General features: G+C 39.2%; 1 protein-coding gene across 1 annotated transcript in view; it reads right to left on the bottom strand.

Annotated features, from left to right (window-relative positions):
• PPM1E (protein phosphatase, Mg2+/Mn2+ dependent 1E) overlaps positions 1-15,262 on the bottom strand; it is a 219,936-nt gene extending 204,674 nt beyond the window's left edge. Inside the window, exon 1 of the mRNA XM_004747272.3 lies at positions 14,494-15,262. Coding sequence (XP_004747329.1) covers positions 14,494-14,963 — 470 coding nt within the window. The 5' untranslated portion in view covers positions 14,964-15,262. The remainder of the gene's footprint in view (positions 1-14,493) is intronic.
• Positions 15,263-21,040: the final 5,778 nt, after the last annotated feature.

The raw sequence follows: 21,040 nt of genomic DNA, 5'->3' as shown, positions 1-21,040 counted from the left end.
AGCAGGGAGCTCAATGTGGGACTCAACCCCAGGACCCTGGAATCATGACCTGAGCCAAAGGAAGACACTTAAACAACTGAGCCACCCAAGACCCTAAATGCAAAAATTTAGACTGCCCTTTATTTATAGGTAAAACCTAAGTAAGATGGACTTTTTAGGCAGAAGATGGGATAAAAATCCAACTACCCTCTCTCTCTCAAAAGGGAGGTTATAGTTAGCCAGGGAAAGAAGATGTTCAATGAATTACAAATAGCACCTACAAAGGCAGACAGGTGAGAAATAACATGATATCTTTGGAGAAATGCAGTGAATTCAATTGTGCTAGAAAATCCAGTGAGGCTAGACTAGAGGATAGAGACTAACGGCTGGGAGGCTACTAAAGTAATCAAGACAAGAAGTGATAAGAGCCTCAACTAGGGGGTGCCTGGATGGCTCAGTAGGTTAAGCATCAGACTCTTGATTTCAGCTCAGGTCATGATCTCGGGGCCGTGAGGTTGAGCAGGCTTGAGGCTCTGCACTGAGCATGTAGCCTGCTTAAGATTCTCTTTCCCTCTCCCTCTGGCCCCTGCCCAGTCAGAGAGAGAGAGAGAGTGAGTCTGAAATAAGCAACAGCAGTTCAAATTCAAGCAACTGAATTGAACTGAATCTTCACTGATATTCTTCCCCATAGAAATGTTTATAACATAGCCTGAAAATCACAAAATAAACTTCAAAGCTTTAACCTCTCAAGTCAGTCTGCCTAATTTATGTCCCAGTGACAACCCTAATGGTGGAAACTTGAGAAAGTTCTTTAAAATTCCTCCACCTTGGCTTCCATATCTGCAAAATAGGTTAGTAACAGAACCTAATATTAAATAAAACAGTTCTTGGACAAGCTCTGAATAAATGTAGTAGCAACAACAGAAATAGGAGTGGCTTATAACTACTACTAGTTCCACGATTATTTCAGGTGCAGACAGTTTTGATTCTCTGCAGGTTTACATTGTTAACTAAGTTTTATAGAAAGATATTTATATTTATCAATCCAAGATTAGAGAATATCCTGGCAAAGAGCATTTAAATGCAAATTCATATTTACCTGTTTAAAAGACTGAAAATTGTTTCTAAATGCACAGTGAACTTTCCATGACCTTGAAAAGTTGAAGATATTTTTATTCTTCTAACGGTATATACAAAGATTGTGAATATGACAAACCCAAGTAATAGATGAGACTGTATTTATAAGCTGCTTTAAACCAAGGCTGTATGAACTGATAAATATTAACAATAGCCAGAAATCAAATCTCAAAACTTCGGAGGTCATTTCTACTGCAAAATCAGTGATAGCCTGATTTAATGACTGTCACCTCTCATATTTATGTAATAACTTGTTAGGTTCAATAAGAACATGTTCACAACATGATTCTTGCCTTCTAGAGTTCTGGCCTAAAAAGGATTTTATGTATCACATACCTCAAACACAATCTTATAAACACCATATATACATATCACTATATATATATATATATACATACATATATATATGTATATATATATATATGCGCCAATACATATATACACACATATATATCACCTTATATATATATAAGCACTATATATACACATAACACCATATATATATATATACATCACCTTAAAAGCGTTACATTTTATTTTTTGCTTTTTTTATGCAAAGGTGAAATTAGCTGTATCAGAATTTACTTTTCAAAAAACAGGCTTATTAAAAAGCACTATTTTGTTTTAGTTCTTATTTTTAGATTCACAAAATAGAAAACCATGAATAAGAAAGTACTATATAAGGATCAAAGATCAAACGTTGTGTCTTGTGGTAAGTAGGTCAAATACTTCAAATCCATACAAGAACTATGTTTCTTTGGGAATTTTATACATCATTATGGAATCAAGTCACCAGGAAAAAAATTATGTTTGATATTTCTAACCAGCACACTGGTCTTTGATTCTTTTTCTTTTAATGACTTAAACTAAAATAAAAAGTAATGGACTGCTCTTCCTCGGACCTATATATCAGAAGGTGAAGGTCTTAAGTGAAAATACAAGGAATTAAGAATAGTTTCAATCTTTTAACTAGCTCATTACTCTCTATACAGTATTCTTTTTCTTCTTCAAACTTGTCATGTGAACAATATTCTCACAAAACTCTTTTAAAAACTCACAATATTACATAAAAACTCTTTTTAAGTCCCTGAAAAAAATTCATTTACAAAGTTGTGGAGTGTTAATAATGAGAACTGTAAACATATTTCTGCAGCTAGTTGAAAATGTTAACAAACATACCAAAAATAACATAAAATATGAAGCCAAGCTCCTCTGCCATTCAGAGGAGAGAAAAAGAAAATAATAACAAAGAGAAAGAAGAGAAGGAGAATAGGCCTATAAAAATCTGGAAATGAAACAATCTGGTAGATTGAGCAGAGAAAAGTTAACAATTCGTTCATTTATTCAACAAATAACTGCCTATTATGGGCCAGAACTTCTATCAGATGCTGAATACACAAAGAACAACAAAATATTCTTTATCTGTTGCCTTCAGTCTGGAGAAGACATTAAACTAATGCACGCATGTATGTATACATATACACTAATTATATATATATATACACACACACACACACACACACACATATACAGATACGTATATATAATTAAATTGTGGTAAATTGATATAAAGAAAAAGTAAAGGACGCTAGAAAACTGAAAGTAAGACTTAATTTAGACCATGGATAAGGAAACAGCTCTATAAAGAAGAGATACTTTAAACCTAATGGTTGAATTGGGTAGTTGGAGTTAAAGGAGAAAAGTTGCTTGGGCAAAAAAACCACAAAAGTACAGAGGCCTTTAGAACAGACCATGGCAGATTTGGGGAAGTAAATGAAGACCACTGTGATAGAAACATTAAAACTGAGCACAAGCAGAGGTGGGTCAAGATGAGGCCAGACAATTGTTGTATGGAAAACTGATCAAAAGGAGGGAAATGTGGAAGGAGAAACAGCAGTTTAGAGTAATCCTATTGCCAGCTCAGTAAGAGCTGATGAAAACTTGGACCAGGCCTGTGGAAATGGAGACAAAAAGAAATGGATAAAGTACTTTGCTTTCATTTAGAAGAGAATTAAAAGACCTTTAAACAAAATAATTAAAATTTTCTGCCATCCTGCTTCTCTACTGTGGTATGAAGAATAACTAAAATGGTCCCCCAAAGATTCCCCACTCTAACCACTCTAAAATCTGTGGATACTAATGAAATATCACTCCTGTGACTGTGTTATATTAACCACATGAGTTCTTAAAAGCAGAGAACTTTCTCTGGTTAGCAACAAGAGAAGCCAGAGAAATGTGAACCATGAGAAGAACTTGATGTGCCATTAATGGTTTGAAATTAAGAGGGGGGACGCCTAGGTGGCTCAGTCAGTTGGGCATCCACTTTCAGCTCAGGTCATAATCCCAGAGTCCGGAGATCAAGTCCTTCATTGGGCTCCTTGCTCAGCAGGGAGCCTGCTTCTCTCCCTCTGCCTTCTGCTTCCTCTGCTATTCTCTGACAAATAAATAAATAAAATCTAAATAAATAAACAAACAAACCAAGGGGGAAAAAAGATGAAGAGAAGGACTATTTGAAGAGAAGGCCATTTGAGAAGGACAATGGGTGGCTTCTACAAATGATAATCAGCCCCCCACCTGACAGCTGGCAAGGAAATAAGGACCTCAGATCTTTTAAAAGTATAGAGATTCTGTTAACAACCTGTATAGACTTGGGAAGTAGAGTATACCCCTGAGACTCCACACAAGTCCAGTCTAGCCAACACACTGGTCTTGACTTGAGACCTTAAGCAGAGAGCCCAGCTGAACATTCCTGGACTGCTGACCTACGGAACTGTAAGATAATAATGGGTGTTGTTTTAAGCCCTTAAGTTCTGGTAACACATTACTCAACAACAGAAAACTATTACCTGTATACTCTGTGAGAAGTTAACAATTTGATTATTGAAATCTGAATCAGATTATTCTCTTGTCATAGAAAGAACTGTAGTGGGGGGCACCTGGGTGGCTTAGTAGTTAAGTGTCTGCCTTTGGCTCAGGTTATGACCTTAGGGTCCTAGGATTGAGCCCTGTGTTGGGCTCCTTGCTCAGCTCTAGCTGACAAATAAATAAATAAAATCTAAATAAATAAACAAACAAACCAAGGGGGAAATAAAGCCTGCTTCTCCCTCTCTCACCCACCCTGCTTGTGTTCCCTCTTTCACTGTGTATCTCTCTGTGTCAAATAAACAAGTACAATCTAAAAAAAAAGGAGGGGGGGTGCCTGGGTGGCTCAGATGGTTAAGCAACTGTCTTCAGCTCAGGTCATGATCCTGGAGTTCCAGGATCCAGTCCCCAAATCAGGCTCCCTGTTCAGTAGGGAGTCTGCTTCTCCCTCTGACCCTCCCCCTCGATCCTCTCTCATTCTCTCTCTTTTAAATAAATAAAATCTTATGAATGAATGAATAAATAAATAAATAAATGTAGGAAAAATAAGTTCAGCTTGTAATTCCTCCAAAGACTAAACAAAGATGTATTTAGTAATTGGCGAACCCATTTAAATATGACTTTGAAATTAAATGTCAGATATGTGTTAAAGAATTAAAGTTTTTGTTACTAAGTCTAAAGCTGTGCCATTCAATTTAGTAGCCACTAGTCTCATGTGGCTACTAAACATTTGAAGTGTGATATTCCAAAATGAGATGTACTACAAGTGTAAAAGATACAGAGGATTTTGAAAACCTGGTATAAAAATTTAAAAGAACTCAATAATATTTTAATATTAATTACATATTAAATGCTAATATATTTTAATATATAATGTTTGGATACATTGGGTTAAATAAATTATTAAAACTAAATTCACATGTCTCTTTTCAATTTAAAATGTGGTTAAGAGAAAAATTTTCAATTATATATGTGATTTAGTTGTACTCCTATTGGAAAGCATTGGTCTAGACTTTTAGGCAGGTGTCCTCTTCAAATAGTGAAAACATGGACAAACCAAACCTCTCCTACTTTAGTTGTCTACTTAAGTTAGACAAAGTAATTTGGCAATATCTAACAAAGTAAAGGTGTATGTAACTTCAGTCTGACAATTCCACTTTCAGGAATATACCCAAGAAATCTATGAATATGCACAAGGAGACATATCTAAACTGTAGAATTATTTGTAGGACAGAAAATGCTAGTTTTTCCACCAATGTTTTATGGTCTTTTCTCCATAGCGTAGAGTTGTTCTCGGTCCTGTTTGCTGTGAAATATGGACTATAGATGGTGCCAACATGAACTGCATTCTAGTCAATGCAAAGTGAAAAGAATATCTGCCCCTTCTACAGACTGGCTGCTAAAAATCTCCAAATCACTCTCCATTCTTAGGTCTGCCGAATGGATGTTGGTGCCTGAAGCAACCTTGGAAACCACAGGCTGAAGGTGACATACACTCTATTAGCTTGGATGGCTTAATCACTCTATAGAACCCAGCCCTTTCTTCTCCACTGTAAGTTAACTCTGTGAGCAAGAAATGAACACTATGTTAAGCTTTTGAGATTTCAGGATTTACCCATTAGAGCAGCTAGTATTAAACTAATGTAGAGATAATACACCAAAAAAAACAGAAACAATCCAAATGTCTATCGATAGATTGGATAAATAAGTCATAGTACAATCGGACAATGGAATGATACAAAGTACCTAAAATGAAAAAAAGAAAAAAAGCAAAACCTGGATCTCCATATAACATGAAATTTTTTCAAGACAGCTAGTTACAAAACCAAAAACAAATTAAAAAGCCCAGCATGTACAGAGACCATACAAATGCACTTCTAATAAAAATATAAAAATATACAGAACAGGAGAGTACATTCCAAGAATTCCCAGATTACCTCTGGGAAGAAGGGAATGGTTTCAGAGAAGAGAGTTAAAACAAAGTCTTCAATTCCATATGAATGTATAATTTCCTTAAAATAATCCTAATTATGATTATTTGTTAAAACTGGATGATGGGTATATGGATATTTACTTTATTATTCTATTTTGTTAATGTTTAAATTATTTTCTAATATCAAAAATCTTTTTCTTGGGGCGCCTGGGTGGCTCAGTGGGTTAAGCCGCTGCCTTCGGCTCAGGTCATGATCTCAGGGTCCTCGGATCGAGTCCCACATCCGGCTCTCTGCTCAGCGGGGGGCCTGCTTCCCTTCCTCTCTCTCTGTGATCTCTTCCCTTCCTCTCTCCTACTGTGATCTCTCTCTGTCAAATAAATAAATAAAATCTTTAAAAAAAAATCTTTTTCTTATACATATCTGCTTAGAGAGTAAACTAGTAAAACCTTGTTAGAGGACATTTAAAACTATGTATCAAGAGCCTTAAATATGTAATATCTTTTAACAAAGTCCCAACACTAGAAATATACTCTAACAGAAATTAAAGTTTGTTAAAATTATGAACATCACACTATTCTTAGAGTAACCAAATATTGGTAATACCTAAAATGTCCAACAGAATTTTGATTAGATTACTGAGCATTCATTTTAAAATTAAATAGGATATAATGGGAAGCGGGATGAGATATCTGGAGGTAGGAATGAAAAAGACTGGCCATAAATTGATAATTGCTAAGGCTGGGTGATAAGTGTACTATTTTATTTTTTATATACTTTAAATTTTCTAATAAAATTTTTAACATATTAAAATTTACTAAGTTTTTTAGATTTTTGTACTAAGTTTTCTTAAAGGCAACTTAAAATTGTAAGAACTGGGGTGCCTGGGAGGCTCAGTGGGTTAAAGCCTCTGCCTTCAGCTCAGGTCATGATCCCAGGGTCCTGGGATTGCCCAGCATTGGGCTCTCTGCTCAGCGGGGAGCCTGCTTCCCTCTGCTTGTGATCTCTATCAAATGAATAAATAAAATATTAAAAATAAATAAATAAATAAAATAGTAAGAACTAGGGGTGCCTGGGTAGCTCATTCGGTTAAGCAATTGCCTTCATCCCAGGGTCCTGCAATGGAGCCCTGTGTCGGGCTCCTTGCTCAGTGGGAGCCTACTTCTCACTCTCCCTTGGCCTGCCACTCCCCCTGCTTGTGCTCACTTGCTCTCTCTCTTTCTCTGTCAAATAAATAAAATCTTAAAAAATTAAAATAAAATAGTAAGAACTACATGTATTTATTTTTAGAACTATCTTTTTTTTAAAATCGTAACTCATTCATTGGATCAGCAAATATTTTGTGTGTGTGTCCTTTACGTAGCTCTCATGATTAACTTAGGAACACGATGGCAAATGTATAGCTAATAATCCAATACAATTGCCTCCAAACACTTGCTTAGGCACCTTACCAAAATATTTGGGAGAACCACGTATATGCGCACACACACACACCCCATGTATGTATGTATATGTATGTACATATTTATAAATTAAGTACATACATGCTCATGTATACAAACCTGCACATTTGCACATATACAACTCTTACCAGCAATATATATTTTTTTTAAAGTAAGCTCTACGTCCAACGTAGGGCTTGAACTCATGACCCTGAGATTAAGAGTCACATGCTCTTAAAAGTCACATGCTTAGGGCGCCTGGGTGGCTCAGTGGGTTAAGCCGCTGCCTTCGGCTCAGGTCATGATCTCAGGGTCCTGGGATCGAGTCCCACATCGGGCTCTCTGCTCGGCGGGGAGCCTGCTTCCTCCTCTCTCTCTCTGCTTGCCTCTCTGCCTACTTGTGATCTCTCTCTGTCAAATAAATAAATAAAATCTTTAAAAAAAAAAAAAAGAGTCACATGCTTAAGACAGAGGAGCTAGGCACCCCTCATCAGTAGTATTTCAATATTTCTTTGACTAACCTGTATTTTACTATTTCACATAATCTATTTAATAAATCCATTTTTGTTCATTTCTAATCAGATAGGATTGTATTAGCTTTTTTAAAAAATCTAATGTAGGGGTGGAGAAAAATAATTTAAAGATAAAAAGATAAAAAAATCTAATGTAAGTATGGGGGAAGCATAGGCTCTCAAGTTTTGTTGTTTCTTATGCTTACAAATATATTCAATCCACGATTTCTTTGCAGGAGCTTTTAAATCCAAATATCCATTTGTGAGGATTAGTTTTGTTAGAACCAGGAAATATAATCAATAGATCCATTAGTGCAGGTAAATCACAATACTTCATAATTTTCTGAAAATTGGAGGGAGGATATCACTGTTGACTCTTCTAACCTGTGAAACTTGCATTTATTTCATCAGTATACCTCATTTACCACACTTGACATGAAATCAGTTGTCATACAGAACTGCCAGTCTCAATACATCAAATATTAATAGCACCCAATTTCATATTCTGCATGCAATTTCATATTTTGTATATTTTGTATGCAAATAGATTTTAATATTTTCTTCTTTCACCGCAATGGATTATTTTGGGCATACCTACTTTGAAGACCCCTGTTCTAGTAGAAGATAGATATTTGTTGACAAAAAAATAATGAATCAAAACTAGTGCTACAAGAGGACTAATCCCTGGGTTTCTAGAGGGGCACATGGAAGAGACACTAACTCATGACTGTGAGTTGGCAAAATGTTGCTAAATGGAGAATTTAAGAATGGGTAACAGATTGATTGGGCAGATTGGGGGTGAGGAAGCATGATATTCCAAGCAGAAGGAATAGTGTGTTATTATGCAAAAGTGCAGAGGTAACAGCAAACACAGCACTTTCAAACTAGTGTATTAGTAGTCTAAAATGGCTGAAGTGTAGTTTCTAGAGCTGTAGAAGCAGGAGGGAAGTAGGTATTTAGGGATTCAGAGATGAGCTGATGGAATAAGATTATAAGGCCTTCTTTGGATTTTATTTGAAGGGCAATGGAGAGATAAATGATAAAGGTATATAGTAAATAATTTGGCCTTGCCCAAAGAGAGGTCTAGCTTTTGTCCCTTGCTCCTGGGAGGTAACCTCTAAACCCTGGAATTTCTGGAGTAATAGTAGTATCATATATGTGAGACCCCTGGACCACGTAGTATCAGCCTGAACTCCAGTTCAACCAATAAAGCAACAAGTCTCAATAAAAACTCTGGACACTGAAGCTCAGGAGAGGTGCTTGGGCTGGAATACTCTATGTGTATTACCATGCATCAACCCTGGAGAGGGGAGCATTGTCTTCAATACTGAAGACAATGAAAGTTTCACATTTAAAACTCTCCTAGATTGTGCCTATGCAAGTCTTCCTTTGGCTGATTCAAATTTTTATCTTTTTCCTAAAATGAACAATATCCATTAGTATAATAGTCTTTAGGAAGTTCTGTGAGTCTTTCTAGTGAATTATCAAATCTGGAGGTGGTTTGGAGAAACCCCTAAATTTACAGTTGATGTCAGAAGTGAGGGTGGTCTTGGGTGGACTCTTCCCTCTTTATAGTTGGACCCTAACTCCCTGCAGCTGGGGTCAGAAGTCTTGGGGAGACTTGGTGGTCTGGGGGATTATACCTTTAACCTTGCAGTTGGCTAACTCTGGGAAAAGAGTAAAAATATTTAAGTAGTAGGGACAGCTACATAATCTACATAATCTAGAATCTAGAGAAATCATTTTGGGGGCACCTGGGTGGCTCAGTGGGTTAAGCCTCTGCCTTCGGATCAGGTCATGATCTCAAGAGTCCTAGGATCAAGCCCCACATCGGCTCTCCACTCAGCGGGGGGCCTGCTTCCCCCTTCTCTGCCTGCCTCTCTGCCTACTTGTGATCTTTGTCTATAAATAAATAAATAAAATTTAAAAAAAAAAAGAAATTACTTTGGCTATAATGGTGAGACTATATTGGTGAAGAGTAAGACTGGCAAAAGATGACAATAACAGTGGGAATGGAGAGGGACATATCTATGAGATATTTTCAAGGCAAAATTGATTGAATGTGGGGGGTGACAGAGAGAAATCAGGAATGGACCGACCAGAAAGAAAATGAGGTTTTAGTTTTGCTTATTTGGGGGAGACAAGAAGAAGTTGGAAGATTGAATTGGGTGGTGAACAGTTTGAGAAGCTTTTTAGATATTCAGGTAAAGCTATTCCATTAGCAGTCAAAGCAGAGATAGATATAGAGTTGGGAACCATAATAACAAATAACCAAAGTCATGGGGGAAATTGATATTGACTACAAATAAGTCACCAGAGTGGAAAAGGTTAAGGATGAAATATCAATATTAAAGGAGCAGTTGGAGTACTAAAAATCCACAGAAAAGCAGCAGCCTGAGAAGCAGGAATAAAACCCAAAAACTTAACCTGAAAAGGTTAACAATAAATGCTTGAAATTTTTTTCTTCTTTTGGTTAATGAAAATTTTCTCCATTTCTTATAGTGAACATTACTTCTTTTTTTTCTTAAGATTTTATTTATTTATTTGACAGAGAGAGATCACAAGTAGGCAGAGGAGCAGGCAGAGAGAGAGGGGGAAGCAGGCTCCCTGCTGAGCAGAGAGCCCGAGATCATGAGATCATGAGATCATGACCTGAGCCAAAGGCAGAGGCCCAACCCACTGAGCCACCCAGGCGCCTCTGAACATTACTTCTTAATAAGAAAAAAGATGTAGTTTTAAATGAATATTTTAAAACTTGCAACCATGTATTTTTTCTATTTATATATGTAAAAGTGAGACAAAGTTTACTCATTTTCTGACCTATCTCAAACTTAATAATGATTCACATAATTCAATGTAACTGAATTATTAGTATCTAAAACCAAAGATTTTCTTTCCAAGCAATTTTAAAAGTACCTCCCACCCCTCATTACTATCTGGAACTACTTAACTTCCCGGGGCTCCTGGAATTCTGTCTCCCCCTCAAGAAGACCAACAAAGACTAAATGAATAACTGAGGAAACAATTGCTCTAAAAATCTAATGACATAGAGCTCTAGTAAAGACTTCAGAGGATGTGTTTCTTCTGGATTAAAACAGATAGATATCCCCAGTATAGTGTAGATAAATAAAATACACCATATTGACCCACGTAACCTATGCATGTAGCCTCATATTCACATTTGCTGTAAGATCAGTTACAAACTCTTATTTGCAAATTATTTCAAAGCTATAAAATATCTCATTTCTACCTTTACAAAGAGAATCTCTCATTTATCTCAGAAATTCTAATACTATGTCACTAAAAAATATTTATTTTAATCTCTTGGGGGACATTTAACCTTAAAATAAAACAGATCCTCTTATACTAGCAGTTGAAGGTTCTAAATCATTGGAGTTTCTTATTGACAATAGATCAATTCAGTGAAACATTTCTAAAATATTGCATGCATTTATTATTGATTCTTAATGTTTAATAAACTGGAAAATATATTTAAATGGTCCTTAAGAAGGCATTTATAGTCCACAACAGAGGTCTTTCTCATCCAAGAAGATTTTTGCTGTTTTCAAATTGTTGTTCTTTTTTTTTTTTTTTAAAGATTTTATTTATTTTTTTGACAGAGAAAGATCACAAGTAGGCAGAGAGGCAGGCAGAGAGAGAGGAGGAAGCAGGCTCCCTGCTGAGCAGAGAGCCCGATGTGGGGCTCGATCCCAGGACCCTGGGATCATGACCTGAGCCGAAAGCAGAGGCCTTAACCCACTGAGCCACCCAGGAGCCCCATATTTCCTATTTTTAATGCAAAATCTTTATCCCAAATACCCTGAAAAAATTTTAAGTTGCTAATTATAACTGTATTTTGTCTATTTAAACCTTGATCCTTTACTTACCTAAGTAATTGCCTACCTCAAGTTAGTCCTGACTTTGAGTTTACCAAAATGAAAAATGTTAAATATATCTGGTGGTCTTGTTATAAAATTCTTGAGAAGCAAAATATTGAGAAAAACATTCACTGTTTTAATTTCCAACCAGTGTATACATAAAAATAATCAAAAGATAAGCACCCTTGTTTCTTTTCTTCAGAGAATCTGTTTATTTAGCAGCTCTATATTGTATATTTCCAAAATCCTGACAGAAAACACACACTAGAGACTTATAAAACTGGTATTAAATGCAGTGTTATTTTCTTCTTACACTAGTCCCAATTATTAAATTGGTGAATATATAGTTCAGGTAGCTCTATTTAAGAATTTCAGCCCCCTTTGACAAGCATAGCAGAGTTTTTAAAGTATATCACAAATTCCCAAAATGAAAAGTGGGTGAGAAAATATTTGGGGGAAAGAAAATCACCTTCCCCAAATAAGCAATTTCAACATATTTCTAATCAGAATTATTTCAAAATATTTCCTAGGAAATTTAAGGACCCATCAAAAGGAGAATTTTCTGGTTCAGAGATTGAGAAATGTCAGAATTACTTGAACATAATTTGCCATTTCTGAATTTAGATCCACTTTTTCATCTATAAAATAAAGTGCTTAGACAGAAAGCTGATCTACTTCTACAGTGTTTTCCAGTATTGACTTGGGTGACTAATTGATACGATTTTCTTTTATAAATAAAAAATAATTAAAAGTGTTAATTTAAAAGTATATTTTTAACACAGTGAAGGTTTCCTTTGTTTTTTAATCTGTTAAGGATCTTAAAGATACTTTACATAAACAAGCCAGCCATTTTCTATCTGAATAAAAATAGGTTAATAGCTTTTGTACAAAGCACAGTAAAAATGATAAAATCTCTGATTTAAGGTGAAATAATATTTTCTAACTTTTTTAGATTCACTTCAAATCCAAACTTCTGTTCCTCAAATGGCCATTTTATCATTTGAATATCTTTTTCTAGTTTTATGCATATAGAAATTAATCTTAATTCCTTTCCTATGGAAAAACATATTTACCACCTTATCATCTTTATATAGATTCCATTTTTTTAAAAAACCTTTTTGAATAACAAATGTTCATGGTTGTTCTAAACTAATGACTCTTCTTAATGAACCTTCTCTAATGTTTAAATGTGTTTCTCTTTAATTGTCACTGCATTTGTAAAGGTAAGAACTGTCAAAAAAAGATCAGTCTGATGCTCAGATAAATTTCTCCACTTTGGTAAACATTTCCATTTTAACCAGAAGTTCTAAATGTCTTTATTTAGTGTTTAAAAATGACATTTCATAAGCCCTCTTCTCTGACAGTTTACAAACACTAGGAAGAAATACTCTAAAATGTTAATACCGGTTATCCCTAGTGGTGGTATAACACGCCATTTTATTTTTTATATTTCCCAGAAAGCATTATTACTTTGGTAATCGGATAGCACTTCAAAATTAAATTTTAAAAGGCTTCAACACAGTCCACTTCTCCAGCAGAAATGTTAAATGCTTTTCCCCTATTGATAAGCTTGTTCTTTAAAGGGAAGAATGATTTGATGAGGTGTCTGTCAGGTTGGATGAAGACCTGACATTTACTTTCCAGGCCCTTCCTTTAAGTTAGGCTTTGAACTTAATTGCAGTGATTCTTGCAGCAGTAAACTTTTGGGGGGGGGGGGGGCAGAGTAACACCTTTCAATACAACTATCAGCAGAATGCCAAGAGACTCTCAGGTTTACCAATATTTTCAAAGACTTGTCAGTATTCTCCTCCGTCATTCCAGAACAATTCCATTTAGAAAGAAACGCAATTGTAAACCATTTCTATTTCAAGCCCATAAAAACCAGACCTGGGATGAAAGGCAAAGCCTTGACCTTTCTATTTCAGACTTTCATCTGTGTGGCTAAGCCATCTGCTTTCTCTCCCCTACCCCATCTACTTAATGGACTGAAAATACTGCACCTGATTGCAATTTTATCAAACCAGCCTGACTTTTCCACTTTAACGAATTACGACTCTTTCACCTCAAGTCTCGCTCGTAAAAATGTGCTTACCCTTCCCTCTCAATTCCTTCCCATCTCCCTCAATTATGAGTTATCAGATATCTTTAAGATACGCGGCTTCCGTGGATTAAGCCATCTCAAGATCTCTTCACTTTCCACACCGAGCGCCTGAAGGAAAACCTACTCCAGTCTCTCCTCCTGTGGCTATAAAGCCGGTATTATTATCACTGTGGTTGCGGTTACGCAGGAGGCACCTCGCATCGCAGCCTAGAAGGGAGCCGCGTCGCTCCGCCGCCAAACAACAGGGGACTCAGACCGGGAAAAGACAGACCCGGGTGGGAGGAAACCTCCACGATGAAGAAGGGAGCTGCTAAGAGGGAGCTCGGAAGACTGGAAGAAAGGACCTTCCGAAGCACGGAGGGAAAGCGGTGTCTGTGAAGTGGAGCAAGTGGGCGGCCGAGGTGCAACGGGAAGAAGGGGCCCGAGACCCGCGGGAGGGCCGGGGCCAGTGGGAGGGCCGGGGCCGAGGCGGGCGTGGGCAGCTCGCAGCGACCGCGGGAGTCCGAGGAGCTGGGGCGCTTCTAACGGCGCGAGGCGCGGGAGAGGGGGCGACAAGAGGAAAAGAGAACAGCTGAGGTGCCGAGAGAGCCGCGTCGAGGCCGGCGCGGCGGGGACAGTGGGCCCACCCCCAGCCAAGCCCCGCTACTTAACTATTTGTAGAGCTGCTGCAGGCACAGGTCCAGGCTCTCGCCCTCCACCTCCTCACGGGTGATGCGCTCCGACAGCGGTCGCGGGAGCGGGGGTAGAGGCGGCAGCTGGGGCTGCGGCGGCGGCGGCTGTACGGCCGACTGCCCCCGGGCTGCCGCCGCGTCCTCTTCCTCGCCCTGCGCGGCTGCCACCGCCTCTTCCTCCACCGCCTCCTCTTCGGGCTCGGGGTCTTGCTCCTGCTCTTGCTCCCCCTCCTCCGTAGCGGCCACAGTGGCCACCTCCTCGCCAGGGTCCTCGACCGAAGCCTCGGCCGCCTCAGCCGCTACCAATTCGGGCTCGGGCTCGGGCTCGGGCTCCGACTCGGGTTCGGGTTCCGGCTCGGGCTCGCCGCCGCCGCACGGTCCGCGAAACTCGCCCAGGAATAGCTCCAGGAAGCGCCGGTAAGTTTTCTCCTCGGGGCTGCAGCCGGCCATCGTTGCTCATGCCCCGGGGCCGACCGGGAAGTAGGGAGGGGGGGGAGGGAACCCAGGAAGGGGAGGGGGCTGCTCTCGAGCCTCCGGCTCCCGCAAAGGCTGTTAACGGCCGCACCGGCACGAGCTATCAGCACTAGGTTGCCTGGAGAGGGCTCCCGCAGGCGTGCGCGCCGCCGAGCGCGGACGTGCGCGGCCCGGGGGTGGGGGCGGAGCGCGCCGCCCCCTCTCGGGTCTGGAGGGAAAGTTGTTGGCGGGCGCGCGCGCAGGGTCCAGCGGCGGCCCACCCTCCAGCCCTCCGGAGAGCTCAGCCCACGCTGCCTAGAGACTGTCGCCATGGAAACCGGCTCTAATTAAGAATTTCAGGGTCCCTCCCGTCGAGCCCGCGGAGTCGAAAAGGACACTCGCCCGCTCTCCAACTCTACATATCTTTATTGTATGGATACCCTAGCCTCAACTGGGTAAGAGTGAACTAAGACATCTCCAAGTTTAGCTGCTGGTTCCCACTTGGATTGGATTTACCTCGGTTTTCCTTATCTGTCCCTGCGTTGCCTTAGCGTAGGTATCTGTTGAAAGATACCGCAGTGTCAACACCTTTTGTTGGTGGTGACACTAATTTAATAAGTAGTTTGGGGGAAAGGGGTATCATACACCTTTCAAGTGGTAGGTTCCTTTGCATATATCCTTTTATTTGATTCAGTGAAGAAAGTGGTGTTATCCTCATTTCTTAAAGACAGGAAACAAGATTAATGTATATCTGCTTCCAGGTTTCAAAGCTACTCACCATGGCATTGTAATTAGAACCCAGGTTATCAGCCTCCAAAGCCGCCTAGAACCGTTTTTCTTTTACCCTTCTCTTCTTTGCTTCTGCAATATGTGTCTATAAAGGCTTATTTTTATAGGGCTTCATAGTTTACAAGTGTTTTCATACCTTTAATCCTTACAATAACATCTCGAGGTAGAAGTCATCATTATCATTATGATTCCATTTTATAGATGAGAAAGCTGAGCCATAAAGATATGGTGACTTTGCTCAAGGTCACAAACAAGTGATGCAACAAGGACTAAAATCCAGGTCTTTTCACTGCAAAGCCATTAGTTTTCCAGCATTCCAAGACACCCCTCTGTAGTCTCTGTATAAAACATATTATACCTTATTACATAATATGTACTTTTCATACATTTTCTTTGCTCTTCTTCCCCATCCTTCAAGCCTCCTTTTCTTTCTTTCTTAGATTGAAACTGAAATGACGTTAAATGATCCTAATTTTCTTACCAAACTATACACAAACCTATTATTTTCAAGCCTTACTGAGGGGAGTGGGAGAAGGAGAAGCTGTGTTGTTATACAGCTGTATAGATGATAGCATCATTACTGCATACTGCCATGTTCATGGCAACCTATAATTCAGCAAAAACATAGTGATTCTTTCTCTACTTTGAAAAACATGTTCACAAATTATCCACCCCATCCTCTCCATTTATTGTTTCTGGGTTTTAGTTAGATTTAGGGTCTGAAATACCATTTCTAGTTGGCTATTAATGGAAGAAGAAGGAGTCTCCCTGCCAACTGTTTTCATGTAATACTGTATTCTAAATCCCTGACCTGATACTGTTATTTTAAGATTAGGTGGGTTGAGCTCACTAATGTACATTATGGCATCATGTAAAACAGACATCCATTCTTTCTCCTAGTTCAAGATTAAATAATACATGATAGAAAGCATATAGTGAGTAATGCACATAAGTCCTCTATAACTATTTATTTTTGTCTCTGAGGTAAATGGAAAGACCCAATAAATAAGTCTGTTTCCAGACAAGCTAAATGTATTTATACATGTTTTGTTTAAAATATCACCAGTGTAGAACAACTTTTCTATGAGATGCCAAGAAAGCCTTTAAACTCCTCATTTGTCTTTGTTTTCAATCCACCTGTTCATTTCCATTTCAGAATGTCTAGAAAAGACTGACAGAACTTTTAAGGCTGCAAACCTAAAAGTCCACAACTTTACATCCCAATAACTTTAAAATCTCAGAATTTGACATACTATAACAATTCATATCAAGCTACAGCTTCTTACTTTATAATGTAGTTGCCTCCCTCATCTAGATGACATTTGTGACATTAATTTATGACTCAACTCACATATCAAAGGGAAGTGTTATATGTTGAAGAAACATTACTAAGAGTAAAAAAGCCCACACCTCTTTATTTCTATAAATGAGAGGTGTGTTTGCTTATATTAATAAAGATATTCCTTCACAAATATGGATCCTATTCCTTTCATTTGACAGAGTAGCTTTGCCAGAAGGTTGCTGACAGCAGTGCTGGGATCTCAGAGCAGCTGTGTAGGATGATTTTGCCATTGTCAAGAAGTCTTTTTAGTCATTATTTTGCATTGCTTTACTTTCCTTTTCAGTTCCTTTTCTCCTACACTTTCCTAATCCCCTAACTATCTATTAAAAAATAGTGAGCTACGAAAGTGATAATACCAAGAGTATTTAAATTTTTTGAGAGTTTTTTTTTCTTCGTAAGAATTGCTCTCCTTCTAATCCTTAGATCTTTGAAGGAAATATACAATGCCCTTTCATGGATAATCATAGTAATGATGATATCTATAAAATTAAAAAGAATTGTTAGGGGCTCCTGAGTGGCTCAGTCAGTTAAGTGTCTGCCTTCAGCTCAGGTCATGATCCCAGGATCCAGCGATAGAGCCTCTCATTGGGCTCTCTGCTCAGCCTGGAGCCTGCTCTCTCTCTGATACCGCCACCCCTCCCCCCACCTCATGCTCGCTTGCTCCCAGTCTGAAATAAATAAATAAAATATTTAACAACAACAAAAAAAAGAATTGTTGAGTTTGGCAGTTTCTTATCATATGACCCAGGAATTCCTCTCCCAGGTATTTACCCACAAGAAATGAAAACACGCACACCAAACACATACACACAAAAACGTGGTATATAGATGTTCACAATAGTTTTATTCATAATAGCTTAAACTTGGAAATAACACAGATATCCATTAATAGGTGAGTGAATAAACAAATCATGGTATATTCATACAATAGACTACTACTCAGTAGTAAAAAAATTACTGATGAATACAATGTAGGTGAATCTCAAAAACATGCCAAGGGAAAAAAATCCAGGCACAAAAGCGTACATACTATATGATACTGTGTACATGAAATTCTAGAACAGGCAAAAATAATCTATGGTGGTTGCTTGCAACTGAGGTGGCATGGGAGATTCATGGCAAAGGAGTGAAAAGGAATGTGGAGGGGTGGGGGATTAAAATGTTCTATATCTTGGGCACCTGGGTGGTTCGGTGGGTTAAGCCTCTACCTTTGACTCAGGTCATGATCTCCGGGTCCTGGGATCGAGTCCCACATCAGGCTCTCTGCTCAGTGTGAAGCTTGCTTCCCCCTCTCTTTCTCTGCCTGCCTCTCTGCCTACTTGTGATCTCTCTCTGTCAAATAAATAAGCAAACAAAATCTTTAAAAAAAAAAAAAAAACAAAGAAATAAAATGTTCTATATCTTAACTGGGTGGTCATATCTATATATTCATTTGCCAAAAATTATTAAAGCAGGGCACCTGGGTGGCTCAGGCGACTTTATTTATTTAATTAATTTGAGAGAGTGTGGAGTGGGGGGATGGGCAGAGGGAGAAAGAATCCTCAAGCAGACTCCCCACTAAACATGGTGCCCAACACAGGGCTCAATGCCAGGGCTCTGAGATCTTGACCTGAGTTGAATTTGAATCTGTTGCTTAACCAACTGAGAGCCTCCCTGGTACCCCAAGTGTCTGACTCTTGATTTCAACTCAGGTCTTGATCTCAAGGTCGTGAGTTCAAGCCCCATGTTTGGCTCCATGCCTAATTTTTTTTTTTAAAGATTTTATTTGTTGGGACGCCTGGGTGGCTCAGTTGGTTAAGCAGCTGCCTTCTGCTCAGGTCATGATCCCAGCGTCCTGGGATCGGGTCCCGCATCGGGCTCCTTGCTCGGCAGGGAACCTGCTTCTCCCTCTGCCTCTGCCTGCCATTCTGTCTGCCTGTGCTTGCTCTCTCACCCTCTCTCTCTGATAAATAAATAAAATCTCAAAAAAAAAAAAAAAGTTTAAAAAAAAAAGATTTTATTTGTTTATTTGACAGACAGAGATCACAAGTAGACAGAGAGGCAGGCAGAGAGAGAGAGAGGGAAGCAGGCTCCCTGCTGAGCAGAGAGCCCGATGCAGGACTCGATCCCAGGACCCTGAGATCATGACCTGAGCTGAAGGCAGCGGCTTTAACCCACTGAGCCACCCAGGCGCCCTCCATGCCTAACTTTTAAAAAAAATTACTAAAATGTACATTTTCTGTAACTGTATTATAAGTAAATTAAAGTTGGTTTTAAAAATTAAACACAGGGCGCCTGGGTGGCTCAGTGGGTTAAGCCACTGCCTTCGGCTCAGGTCGTGATCTCAGGGTCCTGGGATCGAGTCCTGCATCGGGCTCTCTGCTCAGCGGGGAGCCTGTTTCCTCCTCTCTCTCTCTCTGCCTGCCTCTCTGCCTACTTGTGATCTCTCTCTGTCAAATAAATAAAATCTTAAAAAAAAAAAAAATTAAACACAGGGATGCCTGGGTGGTTTAGTCGGTTAAGCATCTGCCTTCTCAGGTCATGATCCAAGGGTCCTGGGATCAAGTCCTGCATTGGGCTTCCTGCTCTTTGGGGAGCCTGCTTCTCCCTCTCCGTTGCTCCCGTGCTTGTGCTTTCTCTCTGTCAAATAAATAAATAAAATCTTTTAAATTTTTTAAAATAAAAGTTAAACAGAATAGGGGCACCTGGGTGGCTCAGTTGGTTAATCATCTGCCTTCAGCTCAGATCATTACCCTGGAGTCCCAGACTTCCTGCTCAATAGGGAATCAAAGTCTTCTCCCTCTCCCTCTGCTCCTCCCCCTACTTGTGCTCCCTCCCTCTCTCTTGCTTGCTCACTTTCAAATAAATAAAATCTTTTTTAAAAAATTAAACAGAATTGATTAATATGTTAGTCCCTGTCCTTTCTGTTCTTGTATCACTCCTACCCCCTTCGCTCTGTATTATAGGGAGGCTGAACCTTTCAGGCTAGATTCACCAGGTTCCTTGACAGTTGACTTCCAGCTGAAATTTTCTCAGTGGGAGGTATTGGCAGGAAAATGGAAGTTGGGAGGAGAGGTGAAAACCAGGATATTTATTCCCTGTCCCTTATCTCAGTTTTAATGCCTACTGCATCTCCTTGGTAACTTTGCTCCCCCTGAATATGTCTTATCGAAATTCCAATTTTTGCCTATGACAGCAGTCTCTGAGCTCCAGAAACATCAACTTCCTTCATTTGTCCATCAGCCTAGAGATGGAAGTGGCTTCTAGCTTCCTAATCTTGCCTGCTAGGGACCCAGTATTTGTGTTTTCCAAAAATCCATATGTTGAAATCCTAACACCCAAGGTGACACTAGTAGGTGGGGCCTTTGGGAGGTGATTATGTCATGAGGGCGTGGTCATAGGATTAGTGTACTTAGAAGAGAGGCTCAAGAGAGACCCTTATCCCTTTCTACCACTTGAGGACACAATAAAAAGGTGGCTTTCTATAACCAGACACTGAATCTGCCAGAACCCTGATCTTAGACCATCTAGCCTCCAGAACTCTGAGAAATATATTTTTGTTGATTATAAGTCACCCAGTTTATGATATTTTTGTTATAGCAAAATAAGACTGTCTTGGGCGCCTGGGTGGCTCAGTGGGTTAAGCCGCTGCCTTCGGCTCAGGTCATGATCTCAGGGTCCTGGGATCGAGTACCACATTGGGCTCTCTGCTCAGCAGGGAGCCTGCTTCCCGCTCTCTCTCTCTCTGCCAGTCTCTCTACCTACCTGTGATCTCTCTCTGTCAAATAAATAAATAAAATCTTAAAAAAAAAATAAGACTGTCTTACCTTCCCTTTTAACTTTTCAGCCCTTCTATCGCTTGTATAGCCAATTTCCTGATTCTATTCCCTCTGATTTCTTAACTGGATCTCAAGTGATACAGTAACAAATACAACTTTATAAAGAACTATAAAATATATTTTAT

The sequence above is a fragment of the Mustela putorius genome, unplaced genomic scaffold, assembly GCF_011764305.1.
Source record: "Mustela putorius furo isolate JIRA1106 unplaced genomic scaffold, ASM1176430v1.1 tig00003962_pilon_pilon_pilon, whole genome shotgun sequence".
NCBI classification, from domain to species: Eukaryota; Metazoa; Chordata; class Mammalia; order Carnivora; family Mustelidae; genus Mustela; species Mustela putorius.
This window is presented reverse-complemented; position numbering and strand designations above follow the sequence as displayed.